This window comes from Microcebus murinus, chromosome 7 (genome assembly GCF_040939455.1).
Source record: "Microcebus murinus isolate Inina chromosome 7, M.murinus_Inina_mat1.0, whole genome shotgun sequence".
NCBI lineage: Eukaryota > Metazoa > Chordata > Mammalia > Primates > Cheirogaleidae > Microcebus > Microcebus murinus.
The window spans coordinates 17,190,348-17,214,235 of NC_134110.1; the positions used below are offsets into that span (position 1 = coordinate 17,190,348).

Consider the following 23,888-nt stretch of genomic DNA (forward strand, 5'->3'; position numbering starts at 1 on the left):
GGCTGCGGGGGTGGAGACACTCCCACCAGGGCACCACGCAGGGAGGAGGCTCTCTGGGCCACCACCAGGGGCCACAGCAGCGGGGAGGGGGCTGCCAGAGAGCCCCTGTCCTCTGAAGACTGGAGGCCAAGCGAGTGGAGAGCAGGTCTGGAATCCCAGCGCCCCCACCTGCAGCTTAGGTGAAGGCGGTCCAGTGTGTGAGTCACAGTGAGCTGGGGCGGTGCTTTGCCATCCAAGGGGGACCCCTGGGCCCGTATGAACCTTTCTAGGTTGTTTGTGGCTCCCCGCCAGCCAGTGTTCCTCCTGCATCAGGAAGCGCAGTTCGATAAGGGAGTACATGAGACAGTCACCTGAGATAGAAAGGACCGCTGGGCCCCTGAGACAGGGCTGCCTAGAGCCAGCACCTCCAGCCAGCAGCCTGCAGCCCCTCCCAGCAGGAGGCCTGACACACAGGCCCCCAGATCTCAGATGTGCCCGGAATGTTCTAGGCATCCACCTCCTACCCTGCACAAAGCAGGCTGTTGTCCCGCCCTGAGGGTACCTCCACAGGGCACCATGGTGGGTGCTTCTGTGCACTTCCTATCAGAGGTGTGCAGGGAAACCCATGACTAAGTTTTGTCTGTTACAATTCGTACTCCTCTCCCCTTGCGTTGCTCTTCACAGTAATCTCAAGCCTTGGGTTTCTAATTTTAATAATGGCCCGTTAAGCACTAGCCTTGGTTGGGTTGTTGGAGTGTTGCTCAGATCCAGCCTGCAGCGACCTGCTGGGCCTTACAGAAGGGAGCCCTCCCTCCTCTCGCCCATGGCAGCCAGCCTGCTCAGGGTCCAGACAGCCCAGCGGGTCTCAGGGACATCCTCGAACCCTCCCTGTGTACATATTTCAGGACTGACGAGCAGGCTTTCCAGAAAAGCACCCCAGTGTGGCACCAGCTTCAGCCCCTCCCTGAGGAGCAGGCGAGGGCAGGCAGCCCCCTGCTGTGAAGGCCAGCCCAGCCTGGGGTTGTGGGGTGCTGCTCGGGGACACCCCCGCAGCTGCCTTCTTGCGAGCTGTCTTCTGCTCCATCCCCATTCAGCCCTGACGGCCACGGAGAGCGATGGGACCCCGCTCATGGAGCAGTACGTGCCCTGCCCGGTCTGCGAGACGTCCTGGGCCCAGCATGGGGACCCCAGTGAGAAATCGGAGGACGTGCAGTACTTCGACATGGAAGACTGCGTGCTGACGGCCATCGAGCGGGACTTCATCTCCTGCCCCAGACACCCCGACCTCCCTGTGCCGCTCCAGGAGCTGGTCCCCGAGCTGTTCATGACCGACTTCCCAGCCAGGTATGCACCAGCGACCCCCCAGAACCACAGGTATAAGGTCTCCAGGCGGCGCTTCTCGTGGGGCAGCTGCCCCGGGATCTCCGGGGCGTCCTTCCTGCCCAGCCACCAAGCCACACTGCGGGCGACCCAGCGCTGGGGTCGGCAGCCACTCCAGCCGTTGCCTCCCACCAAAGTTCAAGTGACTTCTAGGTCCCCATCCTAGGCTACTGGAAGGGAACCAGGCTGTCATCTTTGCATTCTGGAGGCCTCAACAGGCCCAGCACATGGCAGGTGAAGCCATCTGGGTCATTCAGGAAGGAGAATGTTCCCAAACCTACAGCCTCATTTCGTTTTTTGGCAAATGCTGACTGCTAACTACAGCCCTAAAGCTGAGCATTTGGATCCCCTAAATCTGTTCTTAGAACTGATTCTACCTAAATAATCTTAAAATGGTACCTGTGCAGAGAATGCTAGAGGAAACAGGAAATGTTTTGTGGTCCCATCCAACAGGAAATGGTCACAAAGTCCAAAATAAAATATGCTACCTTTCCTAATCAATGGAAACCAGAATCTGTGATGTCGTCTCCCTGGAGACATTTCGACACCAGTGCTTCTGGCTTTCCAGGAGCTGTGAAGTCCTATTGTGTTGACATTCAAAGGAATGCTAAATCTGGTTTCTTTAAAAAAATTACATTAGGGGCAATAAGAATATTTATATTCTCATTTTTCTAAATTGCTCTCAATAGATGTGGAGTACTCTGTGCTATTGCAGAATTGGGGTTCCAAAGTATGCTGTGGATGAATCTATTAAATTAAGAAAATATTTCCTAATGGGGTGGTTTCCTTCATGGTTCTTTCCAGCATCCCCAGTTACCTCATTGGTGGAATGACAGCCACCTCTGCAGAATGACTTCCCTTTGTCCCCAGCTCTTTAACATGAGGATGCTCAGTGCCCAGGGACCACTGCAGTTGTGTGTATGTGTATGAATTAGATTTTTTTAGGGAGATGTCCAATTTGGCACCTCCAAAGTTTTAGAATTTTTATGTATTTGCAAAACTTTATTATGTTTTATGTCTCAGCTTAGAGACCCCAACTGAATCTCGGGTGTGGAATTTACCATACGGAATTTTCAAAGCCTAAATTGGGTGGTCCCTGTTGGTTTGAATCTGATCTCAGGCCATAGCATGGTTCCCAAGTGAAGTTCCTTGGCAGGGAGTAGAAAAACCCGATGATCCGAACAGGACTCGCTGTCCAGCAGAGGTTCTCTGAACTTGTGCTGGGGCCCAGCCATGGGGTGGAGCATCACACGCCCCTGACTTAGAGTTTGACAGGCAGAGGGACCTGGCATCCCCCGAGCCCTGCCCTGGCTCCTGCAAAAGTATGCACCTCCTGAGTTTGCACGAGTCCCAGCAGAAAACCCCAGAAGGATCCCTAGCATTCCCATTGCCCCCTGTGCCCGTCCACGTGGGCTCCTGAGTGCCCGCTGTTGCTGAGAAGGTGGTTTTGTGAGCACGTGGAGAGCAGCCCCAGCCCATCCTCTGCTGCGCCACCGAGGGCTACAGGGGTGTTGGGTGTGGTACAGTTGAGCCGTGTGGAGTCTGCTGAATCCGTTTCCAAAAGGCATGGGAAATAACTGCAGCTGTAGGGGAGGTTGCCTGGGGGACCAAGAGAGCTTAGGTGGAGCCTTTGCCCAGATGATGAGGAACCCAGGTGGACTCCGCAGAGCAGGCAGGGCCCGCAGGGGGCTTCGGGGTGCCTTTCCCTCCTCCCTCCCTCTGCGCCCTGCCTTTTCCTTCTGCTGTTTCTGAAAGAAAGGAGGAGGCTGGAGGAATAAGGGGCAGGGTTAGAGGATGCCAGTGAGGGCGCAGAGATGGTTGGGAGTGAAGGATGTCCACCACGCCTGGGCCTTGCCTGCTGCCCCAGGAGTCCAAGGGCCAGAGCACATGGAGGGTGTATACCCCCGATGCCCCCGGCCTGGCCTCCATCCACGCTGCCTAGAGAAGGCTCTAGGCCTCTCTCTGGGCCCATGCATGCCTGGGCTTCTTAGTATAGAGCTTCCAGGTCCAGAGGGGTCTGTAGAGAAGACTGAGGGGTCCAGGAGCAACCTGTAGTATTTCCTAAAGCCCAAGATAAATCTCTCTTTTACCTAAGATTCGAACACATAGAGCAGCAAAGTGGCCTAAACTCTCCGCCCTTGCGTGGAATCCTAGTCACTGACTGTGGGGACAGTGTCCGGTCAATCAGAAGGTCTGTGTGGTGATGCATACAATGTTTGCTTAATAAAGGAAGGAAGAAACAGCTAACCTGGCAGTGGATCACCGAGTTTGTCTAATGGATACTACCTCTCAAAGCACAAAATCTTTCAGAAGAAAACACCCAGAGGGCCCCTTTTTCTATGTCCACCACTGTTGAAGGCTTTACCCTGTGCCAGGAGGCATCATCGACCCCTCTGAGGCCGTGCCTGTCACGAGCCCACAGCACGGCTGTGTAACCTGCCCGGTGTGCCCCTCGGCAAGCAGAGGGTCTGGGTCAGCCCAGGTCCGTCTGACCTCACAGGTGCCCCCGGGGGGTTGGGAGGCCCGGTCTGACCCTGCGTGTGTGTGCGGCAGGCTCTTCCTGGAGAACAGCAAGCTGGAGCACAGCGAGGACGAGAGCAGCGTCCTGGGCCAAGGCGGGAGTGGCACTGTCATCTACCGCGCCCGGTACCAGGGCCAGCCGGTGGCTGTGAAGCGATTCCAGATCAAGAAATTCAAGAACTTCCCCAATGCACCAGCAGGTAAGTGGGTCCTAACCCAGCAACGTTTTTGCAGGCATGTGCTTCCCAGGTCCAAGCTCCGTGCCACACATGGGGCAGGAGGGGAGGAAGGTGGTCAGGCCAGCGTGGGCCACAGTGCAGCCCTCTGCTTCCTGCCCGGCAGGTCGTGGGCCAGGCTAGGCGAGGCTTGGAAGTTGCTCTTGGCGATGACCCTCTGGTCTAACCTGAGCCCCTAGGAGCAGGGACCATCCTGGCCATGCTGCTCGAGCCCAGCACAAGCCTGGCACAGAGTGGCAGGCAACCCGAGCCCAGGCGGACCCTTGCCTGCCACCTCCACCTCAGCCAGGAAGGGGCGTGCTTCTCCCCCACCATGCACCCCACAAAGGGAGGAGCCCCCTCTTGCTTGGCACACTCGGGCACACCCGTCACGTGTGGTTCAGGGCTGTTCTCCACCTAGAGGGAACTGTCACCACGTCGTGCCAGCCAGGGCAGGTGCCAAGGCCTCCTCGCTCCATCCAGCTGAACCCCACATTTCCCACGGCCCCACGCAGGACGGGCCATCTTCATGATCACAAAGGCCATTGATACTCTCGGTAAGAAAATATAAAGAAGGCAGATCAGAAAGGAAGCGACAACGTTACAATAGTCTGAAGGGAAGGACTTTTCATACAGAAAATCTAAGAGACTCTGTGGACATGTTGACAAACATCAGAGCCACGAGTTCCCTGAAGTTGCTAGACACGAGCCCGACACCAGAGTTCAGCCGTGTGCCTACATGCAGCGGTGGCCCATTCGAAAATGCTCTCCACGGCAGCAGTAGAAGCCATAGGCATTAAAGAATAATCAATTATCATTCAGTTTAGTCCTCACCTGAGTCCCAGCAGGGCGTGAGGTGGGTGTGGGTGGGTATAATCCGACTGACTGTGAAATGATAAAAGTCCAAGAACAGCTGAGAAAAGTCTGCAAGGGAAGACACAGGAAAGAGGACCACCCACAGAAGTCATAACTTATAAATCTACAAGCATTACGGCTGTTTTCTCCTGGGGCAAAGATGGCCCTGTCTGGGGAACAGAGACAGCCTGTGTGCACGCGGGAAGCCACACGTCACAGAGGTGACATGGGAGGTCAGAGGGGACAGGCTGGCTGTACTCACTAAATAGGGCCGAGATTTGGATCGACCTCACACCATAGTCAAAAATAAATTCTTAATGGTTTAAAGATGCGATGTGAAAAACAGCACCTTCACACTTAAAAACCAAATGACCAGGACACACACAGATCTGGCACAATCAATGCCTTTCAACCGCCAAGTTTGTTCATGCTGTTTGAAACTTCATGTCCAGCAATCCCCAATTTTATAATCTGGTCATGGGGAAGGACAGAAGCAGGACACAGAGGACCAGCGGAGCCTGGCTGCAGCCTGCCTGGTGGCCTCAGGGCCAGCGCACCTGTGTGTGCCGGCTACCGCCTGGTGGGCTGCGGCTCACATGGGCGCCTCACATGGGGTGAATTTCAAGGGTTTGGGGATAAGGTCACAGCATGGGGCTGCACACTGCCCACCACTATCCATAGACCTTTCTCCTCTGGCCTGAGATGACATGTCACAGGCAGTGGCTGCCCCACAGGGTGGCTGTGAAGAGTTTTCTCTCTGGCTGACAAGAGGGTGGTGATGTTTCAACTGTCAGTGGTCCTGGCTACTTGGTCAGGGATAAGGTGACCAGCAGCACCCAAAGCCTCAGCATCCCCGAGGGTGGAGAGAGAGGAAGGAGCTTGTTGCCTTCCAGGCAGATGTCCTGAGCCAGGCTCTGGTGAGACATCAGGGATGCTGAGGGAATAGGATTTAGCCACGTGTGGTGGCTGGCCGCAGGTGGGGCAAGGGCTGTGGGAGCCATGTCTGGGTGATGAGGATGGGGCCGCAGGGCAGCAGTCCACTGGGGGGTCTGGGGGGGCCCCCATGAGTGCTCAAGAACAACCAAATGTGACAGGGCACGCTTAGCACTTGAGGAAGAGGGGGCCTGCTATCAGCCCACAGTGCCACCCTTTGGGGCCAAATTCTGGGCAGCAGTATGGCAACACCTGACACAGTGAGTGCCTTAAAATGTAAAGCCCTACCCCACTCGGCCCCCCAAATCCCTGTGAGGCCGCTTTGAGTATGGCAGGGCGCCCCGCCCTGTGTGGCCCTTGGGGGGCCGAGCCTGAGTCCAGCTAGCCCGGCGTCCAGCGGAACAGTCCACCCCGTGCGCCCCTCGTCCTGCCCAGGTGGCTGACGGCAGGGCTCTCCCCCACAGACACCATGCTGCGGCACCTGCGGGCCACGGACGCCATGAAGAACTTCTCGGAGTTCCGGCAGGAGGCCAGCATGCTGCACGCGCTGCAGCACCCCTGCATCGTGTCGCTCATCGGCATCAGCATCCACCCACTCTGCTTCGCCCTGGAGCTCGCGCCGCTGAGCAGCCTCAACACCGTGCTGTCTGAGAACACCAAAGGTACCGCAGCCCCGGGACGTTCCGCAGCCGGTTGCCTGGGGCCTCGACTGACCCAGCCGCGGGGCAGGCCGGGGCAGGTCTCAGGGAAGGGGGGGGCTCCCTCCTGCCGGCACAGGTGTGGAGCTGCAGGTGGCCATCTCCCAGGTGTGAACCAGGCGCCTCACCAGCTGCGTGGTAGCCTTGGTGAGGACAAATGGGCTCACACTCTGGAGTCAGGTAGGACCAGGTTCCAAGTCCTGCGACTCTGCCACAATCCAGGAAGTTTGTGAATTTACTTGCCTGTAAAAGGAGGGTAATAATAGCCCCCATTAGCCACATAAATCACTCCCTTGACCATAACACGTAGTAAGACCCCTGGGGTTAATATTTAATGACATTTTAAAGTGATTGTCTTTGATAAATGGGCGATTAAACTCCAAAGAGCTGCTGGAGGTACAGAGGTAACTGTCTTTTGACTAGGGGAAAAAGAAATGCTAGTAAAATCAATCACTTCTGCATCAGTGAAAGATTTTTCTTTTTTTAATGAAGTTCTTGTACCTGAAATTCACCCCGTGATGGTAGGGCAACCTTGGCCTGAGATGAACTCTAGGGATTTTGAACCCTCGCTATTTTAGTAGAAATGCCAGCAATTCCAAGTGTGAGATACCATGCATGAACTATAACGTCAGTTTCCCTCGCCAGCGTCACCCTCTGTCCCTTCTGGCATCCAGCACGGAGAGTAGTGAGAACGTGTCCGCAGAACATAAAGCGTTTGGGGAGATAGTGAGGAGGACAGGAAGATCGCTGCTATAATCACGGTTTGATTTTTTTCTTTGCAAGATTCTTCCTTTATGCCCCTGGGACACATGCTCACCCAAAAAATAGCCTACCAGATTGCCTTGGGCCTGGCCTACCTGCACAAGAAAAACATCATCTTCTGCGACCTGAAGTCGGACAACATTCTGGTGTGGTCCCATGACGTCAAAGAGCCCGTCAACATCAAGCTGTCTGACTACGGGATTTCGAGGCAGTCATTCCACGAGGGCGCCCTGGGCGTGGAGGGCACTCCCGGGTACCAGGCACCCGAGATCCGGCCTCGCATCGTGTACGACGAGAAGGTACCTGCCCGGCCCAGCCCCGCAGTACAGGAGCCCAGGCCCCGTCTGAGGCCAGCCAGGCATTCCTGGTGGCACCTGTGGCTTCAGGGCTCAGTGTCCCCCACCCCCACCCCATGTACACTTTTCTCCCTGCCCTGTGCTCAGTGAAGAAGGTTATAGCTTGAACCAGATGGGCACAGCGGCTTAAGGGTCACTTCTCCTTAGCTTCAGAATTCTAAAACCTCAATTCAGAGATATCGGGGAGGCTGCAAACAGTGGATGAAGAGTCCAAGACAGAAATAAGTCTGGATCCCCCTCCACATTTAGACGTGCAAAATGGGGACATAGGACCAGCCTTGCAGGGGGCTCATGAGGAGCAGACAGAATAAGGGTGGGAAAGGCTCCCGGCCTTACGTACTGACCACAAGGTGCCGTCCAAGTCAAATGCCAAGCCAGGAGAAGAGGGGGAATTCTGGCAGGACAAGCTTGGCCTCCCTGTGGAACTGCATGGCCAACCTCAGTTGAGATAATGACTAAATGTTTTTCTTCTGATCACATTATCCCTGATGGCTGTTTGATAGGGGCAGACACACAGACAACTTGAAATCGTCTCACAGTGCAATGCTGCATCTGGCCCCAGCCTTATTAACTCATCACCCAGCACTGAAATTCCCCTCGTCTGTAGTTTCCTGTTCTTTGGTGATACTCAGATGGGTCATTGACTAGTTGCTTTAAGAAGTGACCTACGCTTGTGTGGGTTAGCTCAGCACCCGTGGCTGTTGCCCAAGACAAATAAGGCATATCAGAGCAACAGAAAAAAGAGCTTCCTAGTAGCAGGTGACACAGACTAGGCGTTGACCTTGAAACTAAGATTATAACATAAACATTCACATTAAAATGCTCAACCATTCTCCTGCTAAAAAGTTATTTCTTGATCTGTATGGGGATCTATGTAACTCTTCTTGCTAGGCCTTTTTATGACCATTAAAGTTAGAGGAGACATGTTGTGATGTAGGAGGCACTCCCTTTTTCATGAGTTGTGTACATGGCTCTTCTAGTACCAAGTGTGTTAAACTGAGGGTCTGAGTTTTCCTGCCTTGTCTAGATAGTCAAGGGTAAGGACCATGGCTTCCATGGAGTCCTTAATCAGTGACTGACAGCAAGTTCACAGTGTGTGGTGGATGGATGGGTGGGTGGATGGATGGGTGGATGGGACAATGGGTGAATGGAAAGCATCGTGAGCAGTCAGATGGATGGATGGGTAGATGGAAAGAAGGAAAGGTAAGAAGATGGATGGATAAATGGACAGGCAGGTGGTTGGATAGATGAATGTGCAGGAGGATAGGATGGATGGATGGATGGGCAGATGGGAGGATGGATAGACAAATGCACAGAAGGACATGGTCAGATGGTTGTGTGAATGTTTGGACAGATAAATGGGTGGACATGATGATGGTCTCCCTTTGGACAGGGCCCATGTTTTCCTTGTCTAATTGGGTCTCCCTGCTCCCTCCCCCTCAGGGCCAGCCTGTGAAAACCCCAGGGCCCAGGTAAGGGGCCTGACTTAGCTTGTTCTCTGCCCAGGTAGATATGTTCTCCTATGGAATGGTGCTGTATGAGTTGCTGTCAGGACAGCGTCCTGCACTGGGCCACCACCAGCTTCAGATTGCCAAGAAGCTGTCCAAGGGCATCCGCCCAGTGCTGGGGCAGCCGGAGGAAGTGCAGTTCCACCGACTCCAGGCACTCATGATGGAGTGCTGGGACACGAAGCCTGAGAAGGTACCTGGGGCACAAAGCTCGGGCCCCTGGGACCACCTGCCACATGGTGGGGCTGTGGGTCTCCAGAGTGTGCACGTGTGGCTCCTTGCCCACCCTTCACTAAAAACAACTGGGCCACCCTTCTCTGCTCACCTCTTCTAGAGAGGAGTATTTACTCTCCTAACACATACCCAGTTTCATTTTCTTTGTGTATATGTGTCACTCTTAGGAAACATGAACTTTCTTTCCCAAATTTTATGTTATTTCGTCATGCAAACAAACTAAGTATATCAACCCCTTGCTAGCAATATAGTCCCTGTGCATGAGCAGAGAGAATATATCTCTTTGTAAAGTAGTGAGGAAAGGCTTACTCATGAGAAGCAGGGGTCATATTATAGTGTTAAAGTTCATATTTTGTTGTTGGTTTCTTTTTTTTTTTTTTTGGAAGAGGCCAGTGGTATCAAGGTTAAACTCATTTATCAAATCAGACAGAGCTAGTTTAATGTATTTGATAGTAAATGGAGTATTCTTTAGAAGAGTCTGTGTCCTTACCCTGGTGTAGTGGCATACACCTGTAGTCCCAGCTACTCAGGAGGCTGAGGCAGGAGGATCGCTTGAGCCCAGGAGTTCAAAGCTGTGATGCACAGTGATCTGTGAACAGACACTGCATTCCAGCCTGGGCAACTGGGCAGACCTCATCTCTGAAACACACACAAAAAGAGGAATGTATGTCCTTGAGCATGTGGTGGGACACTTGGGGTTTAGGCTAATCTGACCAGCTGACCTCAAGTGTCAAGGCCAGTGTTGACCCAGACTCCTGGATGGGTCTGTTTCTGGTGTCTGAAGCCCCTTGCTTAGGTCTGGTCCCAAATGAGCGGACTGCCCTTGTTCCCCCAGCTAGCACCCGCTGATCTCCTCGGTAGAATCAGCACCAATCTGCTTATAAGTGACTTTGCTCATGCCCTGGTGTCCCCTCTCCCTCAGCGACCGCTGGCCCTGTCAGTGGTCAGTCAGATGAAGGACCCCACCTTTGCCACCTTCATGTACGTGCTGCCCTGCGGGAAGCAGACGACCTTGTTTTCATCCCCCGGCCAGGAGTACACCGTGGTGTTCTGGGACGGGAAAGAGGAGTCCAGGTACGTCCTGACGCCTGCCCTGCCCTGCTGGGATTCAGGGTAGGAGGCTGATGTGAAACTTGGGAACATGAGTCAGTGATGACCCACAGGGAGAGCTGTTTAGGGGACGGTGGGATCCAAAGCCTGGCTAGAGTCCACTCAGAGAGAGAGAGCAGGGAGAGAGAAAGCTGGGTCTGTGCAGAGGGACACGCATGTGCGTTTTGGGGTTAAGAGATGCCAGAAATGTGTGGTGTCTGCCAGCGGTCTGGGGACACGAGTCAAGGGAGGGTTTGTTAAGCTGAGAGCCCTTTGCAGATGGATTATGATGAGGGGGTCAATGATGCTGGGGGTGGGAGAGAAGCCAGTTCCTAGAATGAAGTGGCTGCAAAGTGAGACAGGGAGGGAACGCAGAGCCCGACAGGAGGGTTACCCTGAAACAAGAGTTCGTGGGCATTTGCTACTTGTAGGTCTTTTTCTCAGCGAAGTGGCAGAAAGGATGAGCAAGTGGGGAGAGGTCTGGATGTTCGAGGAGGAAAGAAGAGGTTGGAGTCGCCTGGAGAAAGCCAGGTGCCTGCAGGCAGCACTGAGGCCCACTTGGGTGGGAGGTGGCATGTCTGAAATGAGAACCATCCACCTGGCTGTGTGACTTTCTCCAGCTTCAGATCACAGGAGAGGCAACGAGGCAGTTCTCAGCAGAGCTGGGGCTTTGCCAGGAGGAGAAAGAGGGGGCAGAGCTGAGAGTGTTTCCCAGGGAGTGATTATAAACATGGACCGTGGGACCTAAGTGAGGCCACAGTTGGGGCGGAGGGCATACAGTGCAAAGTACCAAAGGCCCCTGGGTCATGGTAGAGTAAAAGCTCTCGGAGAGCTATGGCACTAGGAGGTGTGAACCAAAAAACTAGGAGTTGTTGGTCAGACGATGGGTGCTTGACACCGGGTGGGTGGGAGAGGCACGGCCAGGAGTAAAGATGGGATCTGTGGGGCGACCTTGGGAGGGGGTGGCTGGGGCAGAGTGGAGGAGAAATCACCAAAGGATGTACAGGAGGTCCCACGAGAGGCCAGGGTGCAGGAAGCTGGCGCCCAGGACTTGGAGATCTCCACGAAATCCCCCTCTTGTGTGGGAAGTGTCAGCTCTAGCCAGGGCGTGTTGCCTCTTCCACTACCTGATGTGACATCTGCAAAGGCAAAAGAGCCTTTTATGGCAAGAGCAGTCTCCCAGCAGGCCTCACAGCACACATGGGCAAGTGCTAAGAGCAGACAAGTCTCAGATAAAGTGAAGCTCAAAACCTGGGCTTTGTGGTATCCTTTGGTCAGTCTCGGTGAGTTCACATATTTTATGCCACTAAGACCAAGAGTTGTGACACAGACACTCTGAGAGATGATGCCCTAAAGAAAGAAATTATCCTTGCACAGCGGTGAGCCATGCGGCTTCCCAATGGGATTTACTCTGAGGACAAAGAAAAAGCAAAAAGCAATGTATATATTAAACAATTTTCAGTAATTACATTGCTAGTTGTAGTGTTAATGTTATTCCAAGATGTTGCTTGTGGTTGTAGGGTAGGTTAATGAGTGATTATGTTGCTGTCATTAGAAACCGTGGTTTTTCATCATGGGCTAAAGGGGAAATAAAGGGCTGTCCCTAAAGTATCCAGCCACTGTTAATATAATGAGAACACATCACATGGCTGGATACTTCCTGGGCATTCTTGTAGATGCAGAGTAAGTTCTGAATTGATTGGTGGCCTCATGATATATTTGAAGAAAATTAAATTCCTATTTCCTAGCTCTGCCCATGGAGAAGGCCTGGAAATATCCAAGCAAATACCAGTGAGCACCCCTAGGACCCAGAGGGTGGTCTCTAAGGACCAGAGGGAACCAGGGCTCATGACATGGCCGATTCCAGGTCTGGGGCAGGGAGTGGGCCTGCAGCATCCGACATCCCAGAAGCAAGGACGCCGTCAGAGATTTCTGAGGGCGTGTCAGAGGGACTCAGGAGCCAACCTGGTCTTGCCGGTGCTGGGACAGGCCCTACTGTGCCTCCCCTGGGAACTCCTGCTTTACCTTTTCAGTCTTGCAGATGCACGTCGAATACCTGAGACAGTTCTGCTCAGGGCACAGAGAGCTCTTCCCTAGTGGGAAGAGAGAGTCTCTCTCTGTGACCTGTGAAGTCCTTTAAAACCCACCACCAGCCTGAGAAGGGGCCAGCTCTCAGGGGGTGGGGGAAATGCTGGCCAGAGCACAGAGCGGTGAGACTGCGGAGTTAGACTCATCCCTAAATTATGGGAGGAAAGGAGGAAGGAAGGAAGCAAAGCCCAGCAGATAAACAAGGTCCATACATGGCAAAATTCTGGTTGGAGGGAATAGGGAGGGGTATATTATTCTTTATGACTTTCTATATTTTTAGCTTTTTTCAAAGTAAAAGCTATTTAGAATATCCTAATTTTGGTTTTTTTGATGCATTTAAGAAAACTGAAAAAAGTAGACATATAACTTTGAAAAAGTTTTGGTTTGCTGTTTTTTCTACCATTCTGTCACCTGCAAATACATGTTATCAATGGTGGCAAAGGTTCCCAAAATTCGATGGCAGGAAAAACTTGACATTGAGAACTGCTATCAACTAATTTGACGTGTTCTGTGGATTGGGGGACAGAGTGGTGTCGTGTGGGACACAGAGCTCCCCACCCCGCCAGCTCCAGACTCCTGTCCCACGCAGGGGCCCCGATGCCTGCCGAGGGCATGGGGAAGTGGCGAAGCTGGGGGCAGCAGGGTCTGGTGGGCTAATGGCCAGCTCTCATCAACAGCAGGCGTTAGTTCTGAGAGCACCCATGTGAGGGGCACGTTTTGAGCCCACCCTGCACCACCCCAGTCTACCCCAGAATTCACCCATCTCATCTTTAGCCTCGGCTTTGTCCAGTCTCCAGTGATGGCCTCCCACATTACTGGGGAGGGGAGGACAGGTCCAGAGGGAGGGCGGTGCGTGGTCTTGGTGGAGGGCTCCTTCATGCTGGGGCAACTGTCTCAACACTCAGAGGTCTCAGAAAGAAGAGCGTCTTCCTTCCCATCAGGAACACCCTTTCCGTGCCCATATCGTTCGATCATTACCCGGCAGGCAGAACCTGGCTCTGCCAAAGCCACGAAAGATGGTTCTCGATTGTCGCAGATCACGGGGATGTGACTGGGTTCCAGCGGGTGGAGGAGGTGCGAAGCTAGCAGACCAGGCTGGGGGAGGGAGGCAGCCCTGGCCACTGGGCACTGACTGCACAACTGCTGCCGATTCAGGAACTACACGGTGGTGAACACAGAGAAGGGCCTTCTGGAAGTGCAGAGGATGAGCTGCCCGGGGATGAAGCTGAGCTGTCAGCTCAAGGTCCAGAGCTCCCTGTGGACCGCCACCGAGGTAACCAGCTCCCGCAGGGCCCTGGGTGAGGTGGGCTTCACCAGGTACACCCCTGGGGGGATCAGGTTCATAAAGATCCAGGACACCGGGTCCATTGGACTTTCAGATAGCAGCTCAGCCCAGTGCCATCCCCAGAGCAGTGGCATCAGTCCCACGAAGCAGTGGCCTGTCGCCAGGGCAGGTCAACCCTGCTGGCCTCTCTCCGGTGGTCGGGATTCAGGATGAAGCATTTTGGGTGTGGAGACCGAGCCGGAGGAGAAACCCAGGAGGCTAGTGCAGTGCCTGGGTTTCCCATCAGGCTGCTGGGTCTACACAGCAAATCCACTCGGCTCTGAAGTCCTTTTGCCTTCACATCAGGGAAGTCACTGGATGGCCCAAAGAGCCATCTCCTGAGAAATCAGAGAGGAATAGCCAAACACAGATGCCCTGAGGCCACGGGTTGGGGGGTAGGTTGATGCAACATTTCTGGAGGGCAGTTTGAAAGTGTGGTTCAGATATGGATCCGAAATCTCAGAAGTTACTCACACTGCCCATGCCTCAGTAATTTCAGTGTTAAGATCACACACACACACACACACACACACACACACATCTATAAAAATGTTCATCCCAATATAATTCATGATAGTAGAAACTTGGAGATGGACTAAATACCTGACAACAGATTAGCCAAATGATGGTACACCCGCGTCATAAACCGTCAACACCAGCCCCTTCATCATTCACTCATAGACTAGTAGGAACAGGGGTTCTGCCTGATGTCTGGTCACGTGAATAGAACAATTGAGAAGTCCGCTTCTGCTAGTACCACGCACACACACAAATACCCACAGAAAACTTTGGGGCCATACCCCTAAACTCCAATAGTGGTTTTCTCTGGGCATTTTATTTTCCTTCATTAGATTATTCTGTACTTTTCAAACTTTCTATGAAGAGCAGAAATACATGAACAACCAACCACAGCACCTCAACCCATGTTACTTTTCAAGACGCATAGGGGACCCCGAAGACCGAGTGCACCCCAATAGGAAATGCCAGGCACTTTCCAACCAGGGTCTCACAGTGGGCTTATCTACCTCTGCAGGACCAGAAAATCTACATCTACAGCCTCAAGGGCATGTGCCCCTTAAACATGCCCCAGCGGGCCTTGGACACTCCAGCTGTTGTCACCTGCTTCTTGGCAGTGCCTGTTATTAAAAAGGTGAGGTAAGAGGGGTGGCAGGTATGCAGGTCTCTGACCCCTTTCCCTGCTGGGGTGGGTCTAGACTGGGACGAGGGGCAGTAGGGGCAGCAGAGCCACCCTTTTGGGACCACCTGGCCAGGCCACCACCTTAGACAGACAGGAGGAAAGATCACGTTGGACCTGGGCCATCTTTCGTGCTCTTCCAGTTTGTGAAAACCTAAGCGGCTGGCCAGACTGAGGGCTGCGTGGAAAGCCCTCTGATCACATGCAAATGCCACACCCCGATTCAGGTGAAATACTTATTGTTGCAAGTGAGCAGTTGTGGGTGTGCCCTTCTCCAGCTGATGGCAGCGGAGAGCAGTGGCATCAGGAGCCTCTTGCCTAGGCCACCATCTCAGTCCCCAGGCCCTGGGGGTCTTACCCCCAACTGCTACAGGGCACCTGTGTCTCCTCCTGTCCACCTCTGATGCCTCTCAAGTGCTCACTGTCTGCCCCAGACCTCGGTCTCTCTTTGTCCTACCGACTCACCTCTAACCTCCCGCCCTGGCCTTTCCAAATGAAGTCCAGGTGGTGCTCTCCCCAGCCCAGGGCCCGGCCAGCTCCACTGCACTTTGGGATTAGACCCAGCCTCTGCGAGGCTGCCCCTGCCCTGCCACAGCTCTGCACCCCTCCCCACCAGAACCCCATTCTATGTTGGCCCCCGACATCCCAGCCCCCCCCTCCTCTCCCAGACTGCCTCCTATTCAGAGAGATCGAGAACCGTGGGAAGCTGCCCTTCCCTGGGAGGTGGCTGTCCGGCTTTCTCAGGCTCTGTGCCCTCCCCGGACTCGGGCACGGCTCAGGCAATTCTGATTTTGTCTACACTGAGGGGCCTGCTGGTGCATTCCAGTTTGCCCATCTACAGAATGGGACAATAGGACACGGTGAAATAGATCTCTGGGCCTAACATGCCCAAGCTCTGGGCTGCGCGTTTGGTACATGTGAGCATTATTATTACTTCCTGACAGTCACGAAGTATGTGAGCTCTTCTCTCCACCCTTCTTCAGTTTCATTTCTTAAAAAAAAAAAAAGGAAAAGCAGGTATGAAATGAACCTTAGAGTCATTTATGACCAAGGCCCCACAGGTGAGGCTGGGCAGCTGGGGACCCGGCCCGCAGCAGCACACAGGCGAGCGCGGCACAGAGTGTTATTGAAGGCCATCGCTGGCCAGAGCCCCCAGCCGGGCACCACCTCCCGCACGACCAGGGGGAATAAAGCCGGCTCTGTGCAGAGCCTCTGTGCAGGGTGCCTGCCCCCTCGGAGGCCGTGCTGCCCGCGGCTGTGCAGGGCAGACCTTGCAGACCTTGCATTCTTGCACGCGCACACTTTCACACCCAGCTGGGACGTGGCGCTCACCACCCTGGCCGGGGCCGAGCCAGAACTCCAGATAGAGACTTCGAGCCTGTTTGCCTTGGCTGCCTTCTTTCCCTGGAATCCTGAAGATGGATTACAGCAAACTTTCTTAGGGCTCATTGCTCTGGATGTTGAGCTACATTCAGGCCCGGCCACTTCATGACCTCGGACAGCCAAGCCCCCGAGTTCTCCCAACCCCCACAAGGAGACTGCCTGCCGTGCACCCACCTGGCGCGAGGCCCTGTTGCTTGCACTGTCCTGGCTCCAGCTTTGTTCTGCAGACTCTCCCCACCCATACCACAGCCCGACGGACGTGGCCCCTGGGCTGCAAAGCTGCACTCTGTTCCCCTCTCTACCCTGGGAAGTGCTCTGGGGCGTCTGGGGCGGGCCCAGGCTTCAGCAGCATCCCTGCAACGTTGGCCTCTGCCCAGGGACCTTTGGTGGCTACAGAAGAGCTCATGCCTCGTTGCAGTGTGGGGGGCACCCCGAGGATCCCACCGACACGAGCCGGACCACAGGCATTTCAGATCAGATGTAAGGCGGAGTGTGGGCTCCGTGGGCCCAGACGTGCTTCCACAAGAGGGTTGAGTTGGGAGCAGTTTCTTCCAGAATTAGTTCAGCAAACACCCAGTGCCCATGTGGAATCACAGGGCCACCGCGATGAGTGAGACTGAGCCCCTTCCTGTGCCAGGTCAGCACCGAGGGGACAGTGGCGGGCACAAGACCAGCCCCCGCTCCCACGAAACTCTCCCCTAGTGCGGGCACAGGCAGAAGGCAGCGCGCAGACGCCCACCATGCCTGGGACCGCTGTCACGTTAACCAGCAGTGTTCACGGGAGGGGGACACCATGTCCTGCCTCTGAAGGAGGCCTCAGCGGGTGGCCTTGAGGAGAAGGCAGCTCCTTGCTGTTCGGGCAGCAAGAAGCCAGCAGCACACCTGCAGGCAAGGCCGCGCGGCCCAGGCACCTCGCTGGTGTCGTGGGCCTTTCTTTACGGCAGGGAGGTGGCGTGGCTCAGCGGGGCCTCCTTGGGAGCCGCCCCAGAAGCTGGCACTGGCAGCCCCGGCCTTTGTAAGAGCTTTGCTGCTCCAGGGCTGGCGGGTGGAAAGCGGTGCCCGCCTGGCGTGCACAGAGATGAGTCTGGTGCCACTCTGCGTCTCTCCTGGGATGCGTGAGGCCCAGCGCGTGACGCATCCCTGTCTCGTCCCTGCAGAATTCCTACCTGGTGTTGGCAGGCCTGGCTGACGGGCTCGTGGCTGTGTTTCCGGTGGTGCGGGGAGCCCCGACCGACAGCTGCTCCTACCTGTGCTCGCACACGGCTAATAGGTCCAGGTTCAGCCTCCCGGACGACGACGTGCGGCAGAATCCCTACCCAGTGAAGGCCATGGAGGTGGTCAACAGCGGGTCCGAGGTCTGGTACAGCAACGGGCCAGGCCTCCTGGTCATCGACTGCGCGGCCCTGGACATCAGCAGGCGGCTGGAGCCCTACTCGGCCCCCTCGGTGGTCACGTCCATCGTGTGCAGCTCCGAGGGCAGGGGCGAGGAGGTCGTCTGGTGCCTGGATGACAAGGCCAACTCCTTGGTCATGTACCATTCCGCCACCTACCAGCTGTGCGCCCGGTACTTCTGCGGGGACCCCAGCCCCCTCAGGGACATGTTTCCCGTGCGGCCCTTGGACATGGAACCCCTGGGCATCCGTGAGGCCAGCTCAAAGGAGGGGGAGCCCATCGCGGACGTGAGCATCATGTACAGCGAGGAGCGGGGCACGCAGATCCTGACCCACCAGGACTCGCTGACCGACTACTGCTCCATGTCCTCGTACTCCTCGTCCCCTCCCCGCCGGGCTGCCAGGTCCCCCTCAAGCCTGCCCAGCTCCCCGGCCAGCTCTTCCAGCGTGCCTTTCTCCACGGACTGTGAGGACTCGGACAGGCTGCACGAGCCCGGCGCTGCCTCCGACAGGTCTGAGCACGACCTGAGCCCCATGGACGGGGAGACTTTCAGCCAGCACCTGCAGGCCGTGAAGGTCCTTGCCGTGAAAGACCTCATTTGGGTCCCCAGGTAAGTTTCCTAAGATGGGGCTGCCACCTGGGGCATGCCTGCTGCTCTTGCTGTGGGGATGGAGCGAGGGGAGCCCCGTGGCTTCCTGAACCGCAGCACAGCCGTCCACGGGGAGCTGTTCTTCCAAGGGGGCTTTGCTCCTTCATTCTGGGAATCTGGGGTGATCTCTTTAGCACATCTAAGAATGGCCGCGCTAGAGCTCATCTGCCCACCAGAGAGCTCAAGGAACTACAAAAGAAAGCCGCGGTCAACTGTGATTAGGTTTCCACTGGGAAAGTTCTCCTCTGCCTCGGTCCGTACCCTCTCCGTAACTTAATCCGTTAGCAGAAACTCACATTTGTTACCCACCGATGTGCTTTCTGCACGCCGGCTCCACTCCCCCAGAGAGCACAGCCGTGGACAAAAACGCTTCCCCTTCTCGGTTCTGGTTTCTTAGGCGCGGCGGAGATGTTATCGTCATTGGGCTGGAGAAGGACGGGGGCGCCCAGCGGGGCCGAGTCATCGCTGTCCTGAAAGCCCGAGAGCTGACCCCGCATGGGTAAGACTGAGGTGCCGCCACTCTTTGGGGCCCAGGGCAGTGGCAGGGAACCTAGGTCCCCAGCCCCAGGTGCTGCACAATGGCCTTGCTGCCCTTCTGTTCTCACAAATAAACAGCGGCTTCCACCAATGTGGCCATGAGGCAAAGCAAGAACCAGGTGGAGTCCCTGCTCAGCACTGGCCATGGCTGCCTGTTTCTGGGGTATGCAGTCACCTGCAGACCACGTGCCCCACCTGGGTTATGTCTCCAGGCCAGAGTTCAGCTGCAGTTGAAACGAGGATTGATCCATCCAGGTGATTCACTGTTCTTCCCGCCAAGCAGGAGAGCCCCGCCCAAGGTGCCCCCCTGCCCATATAGCACTAGGTGGGGCCAGATGACAAGGGCACACCTTGCCATCTCTACTCCTTGCCATCCTCAAGCCTGGCGTCAAAGCTCCTGCCCATCCTGGGCTCAGGCCTGGCTCTAGACCCATCTGCAGGTAAATGCCAATCTCCCCATGGGGGTGTGCTGGACGGGCCGCCATGTCCAAAACAGGGTCTACGTGGCTGGGGCAATGTGAGCCTGGTGCCACATGCCACTCTGGCAATATTTACACCCCTTGCTTTGACTGCTAAGCCCCACGCGGTAAATCTCCCTTATGAAAAGCTTCTCCATGCATATGTGCGTCTGTGTGTGTGTGTGTGTGTGTGTGTGTGTGTGTGTGTGTGTGTGTGTACCCTCTGAGCACTTCCACTTCACACTAGGCCTGTTTCTCTGCAGCGTGAGTTATCACCCATCCACTGGCAAGTGGGTTTTTCTCTCACCTGGAGCATAAGGGGTGGAGAAACCCCATTCGACCTGTTCCTCCCAGAGGAGGATCATGGCCAGGGAAACATATAGGCAGTTCCACGTCCTTGCCCCCAGCGTTGGCCTTTCCTAGTGGGTCCTGGGGCAGTGACCTTGCTCTGCAAGTAGTTCTAGAAACAGGATCTGGGTTTGTTCCTGAGCCCCAGTCGAGTATGGGTGGCAGCCTTGGGCAGAAGGAGTCCCACCTTGCAGGTCTGGCTTCCAGAATAAGTGGGTCTGCAGAACCCAGGTTGGTGACCTTGGCATACCTGCCATTAGTGTCCCTGAATTTTTACCTGGTGTTATTTTTGCTGTTTGTCCCCAGAAACCTGGTTTTATCTCTTTCTCACTCTAAGAACAAAGAGGTTCAGGTGAGCAGCTGAAAGGAAGCCCTGGCAATGTCACAAGGGAGTCAGAGGCCTATGGACACCTGGCCTGCAGGTAGCCTCAGTGTTGTGCAGGGCGCACACTGGGCTCAGAAGGAAGAAGTACGGACAGTGCGTGCTCAGAGGTGGCCCCCATGGGTCACCACTCGGGCAGGGAGGCCACAGGGAGCTGTCCACTGTGGCCCCAAAGGAAACTTGCAGTGCACGCACCAGTCCCACAAAGAGTCACAGCCTCAGAAACACGAATGTGGTTAGGACTTTCGGGCAGCAGGTTTTCTGCCTAATCAAGTACCCTGTATTTCCTAAGCATGTGGAAACAGAGTGGGAGAAGAATCACATGAGCTCAGTGGCAAGGGAAATTAAAGCTTAAACTCGGTCACTCCATTCACGGGCAGAAATTCAAGTTGATGGTGTTTTCTGGACGCTTCGGACTCTGAGGCGAGGTTGCCTGCTCTGATTGCATCCGTGGCCTCCCAGGGAGTCAGCCCCTTACAGATGGTGCCCATGAACGTGACTTGATTGCTCTTGGCCCTTCTTTGACTCTGCAAAGCCTCAGCCCGCAAGCTGGAGCAGCAGGGAGAAGCAGGGCTTCCAGCACGTCCCCCCGCCCCCCAGCCAGCTCTGCCCCCCAAGGAGGCACAGGGTGAGGGTCCCAGCCCCTCCCGAGTGGGGACCCGTGAGTTTTCTCAGACCCCCTCTCTCTGCAGGGTGCTGGCGGATGCTGCTGTGGTGGCAAAGGACACTGTTGTATGTGGCTTTGAAAACGAAAACACGGAGTGGTGCCTGGCTGTCTGGAGGGGCTGGGGTGCTAGGGAGTTTGACATTTTCTACCAGTCCTACGAGGAGCTGGGCCGGCTGGAGGCTTGCACTCGCAAGAGAAGGTAATTCCTGTGGAATGACTGTCCCGAGTTGCTGGCCAGCCCGGGGCTGCCGCCCAACCCCTCCGCCAGCCGCCCGCAGTCCTCCGAGGACCCAGAAGATGGCCGGAGTTCTCCCCTGAGCCCCTTGCTGCTAAGAAGTGCTGAGAAGTTACTGGCCTGGTGCTGGTTCAAGGGTTCTCGAACTCCGGGGCAGAATTACCTGAATCCCACCCCACACGGTGCTGGGTTTACAGCCCCAGGGAAGACCATGGGATCTGGCCGGGAGGGGCCTCCTCCTGCCTCCGTCAGCTTCCTGGAGCAGGGGCAGGAGACCCCATTCTAGGCTGGGTCACACAAACGGGGGCTGGGCTTTCTTGCCATAAAAGGCCTGCCCGTTTCCATGCCCAGGTCTGATGGAATTACACTAGAGCCTCTCGCTTGGGAAGCAGTTCAGGGCAGGGTGGGGGGAGGGCTGTGACCCCTGCCCTTTCCCCCTGGGACCCCGGAATCTCAGCACATTTCACAAGCTCCTGAGTCCCCAGGGCAGCGGCCTGGCTCGGGCAAGCCAAGATCAGATGTCTCCCTGTTCTGGAAAGTCTCTGTGCAAGAAACCCCCAGAAGGACCCTGGGTGAGGAGTGTTGCCCAATCAGGGGAATGAATGAGTTCCTTTAAGTGCCACAGCGGAAAGCCCAGAGGCTCAGAGCGCGAGAGCACCAGCTTAGCCTTCACATTCTTCTCCTGCCGACAAAAGGAAGGAGAAACTCAATCAGTGGGACTTGAAAAAGGGCCTTGTGTTTACAGCTTTGTAAAATAAATTTGGATGCAGCTGGAGCACAGCCCTGTTTGTTTGCACATCATAATCTTGTTTATCACTTTAACAAATTAAGAAATATCTCCGCGGTTAGGCCTCTGGTTGTGAAATCACATTGTATGGGGCTTATCCCCAATTATGCATTTGCTGAACATTCACTGCACACATGTATGGCAGGGTGCAAAAGGGAGACTGTTGACAGGGGATTTATGGATATAACAGCAAACATTTTTATAAACTATGCACACACGCCTGCATGCACATTACACGCATGCACATATGAGCACACATGCACACGCACACACACACACACACGCGCACACATACCACATCTTTGCCAAGAATTACCACTTGAGGCTGCTTAGCCCAGAACAGTAGTTTGAATGAGAGATCATCTTCTGGCTCAAGTTCATTAGCCCTTTTCTAAAATTAAATTATAAAGATCAAACTTAATATTTGCTGGGGTAGGCTGGCAGATGTGATTCTTTTTATCTGAAAATAAACAGACTCTCTCAAGAGTGAAGACATGGCCTCTGTCTATTGAACGCTCATGACGACAGCACAGGCTCAGTCCCTCCTGGGCCCACTGTGGCAGTGTGCAGGCTGTTCCCCGTCCCCTGCCACATCTGTGTGGGTGGGGACAGCCGCTCTGTCCCTCGGGCCTGGGGAAAGCAAGTGCCCCACCTCCTCCTACCAGCCCACTTCCCTGCCAGTCTCCCACCCTGGCCCCTCAGCAGGAATTTGGGGGTGACTGCTCTCCCTCCCCTCTCCTCCCAGTACCCCACAGCTGCCCAGCTGATCCCCCAAATGCAAGCCAGGTTCTGTCCTCTGTCCCAAGCCTGCGCTCTGCACCGCCTGCCGCCAGACTGGGCAACTGCCAGCCCCGGTGGCGGGGACCTCTTTGCACCACAGTTAGAAATCCCAGTTTGCCTACCTGAAAATCAGAAACTTACATGGACAAATTACCACAAGGTCCAAAGGTGAATGATCAACTGGGAAAAAATATCTGCAACACAAACGAGAGACAAATAGCTCATTGCCTCGTATGCGAACAGTTTATAGCTGTCCGTAGCTGTCCGTAAGAAAGAGAAACCCATCAGGAAGCGGGTCAGGGGCTCGAGAAGGCAGCTGAATGACAAAGCGACAGGGCCATAAACCTCAAGGCCAGCCTCCCCCAACAGCAAGCCAACAGTCACAGCAGCCACCAGTGCCACTGACCACCCTCGAGTTGACAAAGATGAGTCGGGCAGCAGTGATTTCTTGAACACCTACTAAGTGTCAGGCATTGTCACCCAGACACAGCAACAGTCAGACAAGAAGCTCTGCTTTAGGGACTCCGCGTTGCGGTGGGCGGAAGTGACAGGGAGCCCACAAACAGGTGCGATGACGGAGCTGCCAGACCATAAACTTAGGAAACCGGTAGCTAATGGCCTAGGGCAGGGGTTCCCAACCTATGATGAGTTGTATAATTATTTCATTATATATTACAATGGCATAATAATAGAAATAAAGTGCATAATAAATATAATGCATTTGAATCATCCCCAAACCATCCTCCCTCCCCGCCCTGGTCCATGGAAAAATTGTCTTCTGTGAAAATGGTCCCTGATGCCAAAAATGTTGGGGGCTGCTGGCTATATCTAACCCAGGCTGGGCCAGGCCGTTTGAGGCCGAGACTAAGTAATGAGAGGGAGGCCTTTGGCAGAGCTCTAAGGGCACCAGGTGGAAGGGCTGCATGTGCAAAGGCCCTGTGGTGGCACCAAGCTGCTGCATTGGGGGGACAGAAGAAAGGCTGGCATGGCTGGGGCCGTGAAGCAAGGGGTCACAGGGCCACCGCAGCATAGAATGACAAGTGTGGGTCTCCGCTGAAGCTTTTGGCAGTTTTCAAGCGGGAGTAGTAGATGATCTAATTATCTTTAAAAATCACTTTGCTGAGTGGAGAGCAG

The 23,888-nt window shown here is 55.0% G+C and overlaps 1 protein-coding gene and 1 long non-coding RNA gene across 5 annotated transcripts in view; one reads left to right on the plus strand and one right to left on the minus strand.

The window, feature by feature from the left end:
* LRRK1 (leucine rich repeat kinase 1) overlaps positions 1–22,465 on the plus strand; it is a 135,313-nt gene extending 112,848 nt beyond the window's left edge. For 3 of the 4 annotated variants that reach the window (XM_076004818.1, XM_076004817.1, XM_076004819.1), the window contains 11 exons: positions 1,074–1,323; positions 3,913–4,079; positions 6,347–6,544; positions 7,364–7,641; positions 9,205–9,399; positions 10,363–10,514; positions 13,773–13,890; positions 14,975–15,091; positions 17,677–18,521; positions 18,958–19,059; positions 19,176–20,959. In XM_076004818.1, coding sequence (XP_075860933.1) covers positions 1,074–1,323; positions 3,913–4,079; positions 6,347–6,544; positions 7,364–7,641; positions 9,205–9,399; positions 10,363–10,514; positions 13,773–13,890; positions 14,975–15,091; positions 17,677–18,521; positions 18,958–19,059; positions 19,176–19,356 — 2,603 coding nt within the window. In that variant the 3' untranslated portion in view covers positions 19,357–20,959. The other variant, XM_012764580.3, reaches the window with a different exon arrangement.
* LOC142871906 (uncharacterized) overlaps positions 10,005–23,888 on the minus strand; it is a 41,675-nt gene continuing 27,791 nt past the window's right edge. Inside the window, exon 3 of the long non-coding RNA XR_012920093.1 lies at positions 10,005–10,079. This is a non-coding gene — a long non-coding RNA (uncharacterized LOC142871906). The remainder of the gene's footprint in view (positions 10,080–23,888) is intronic.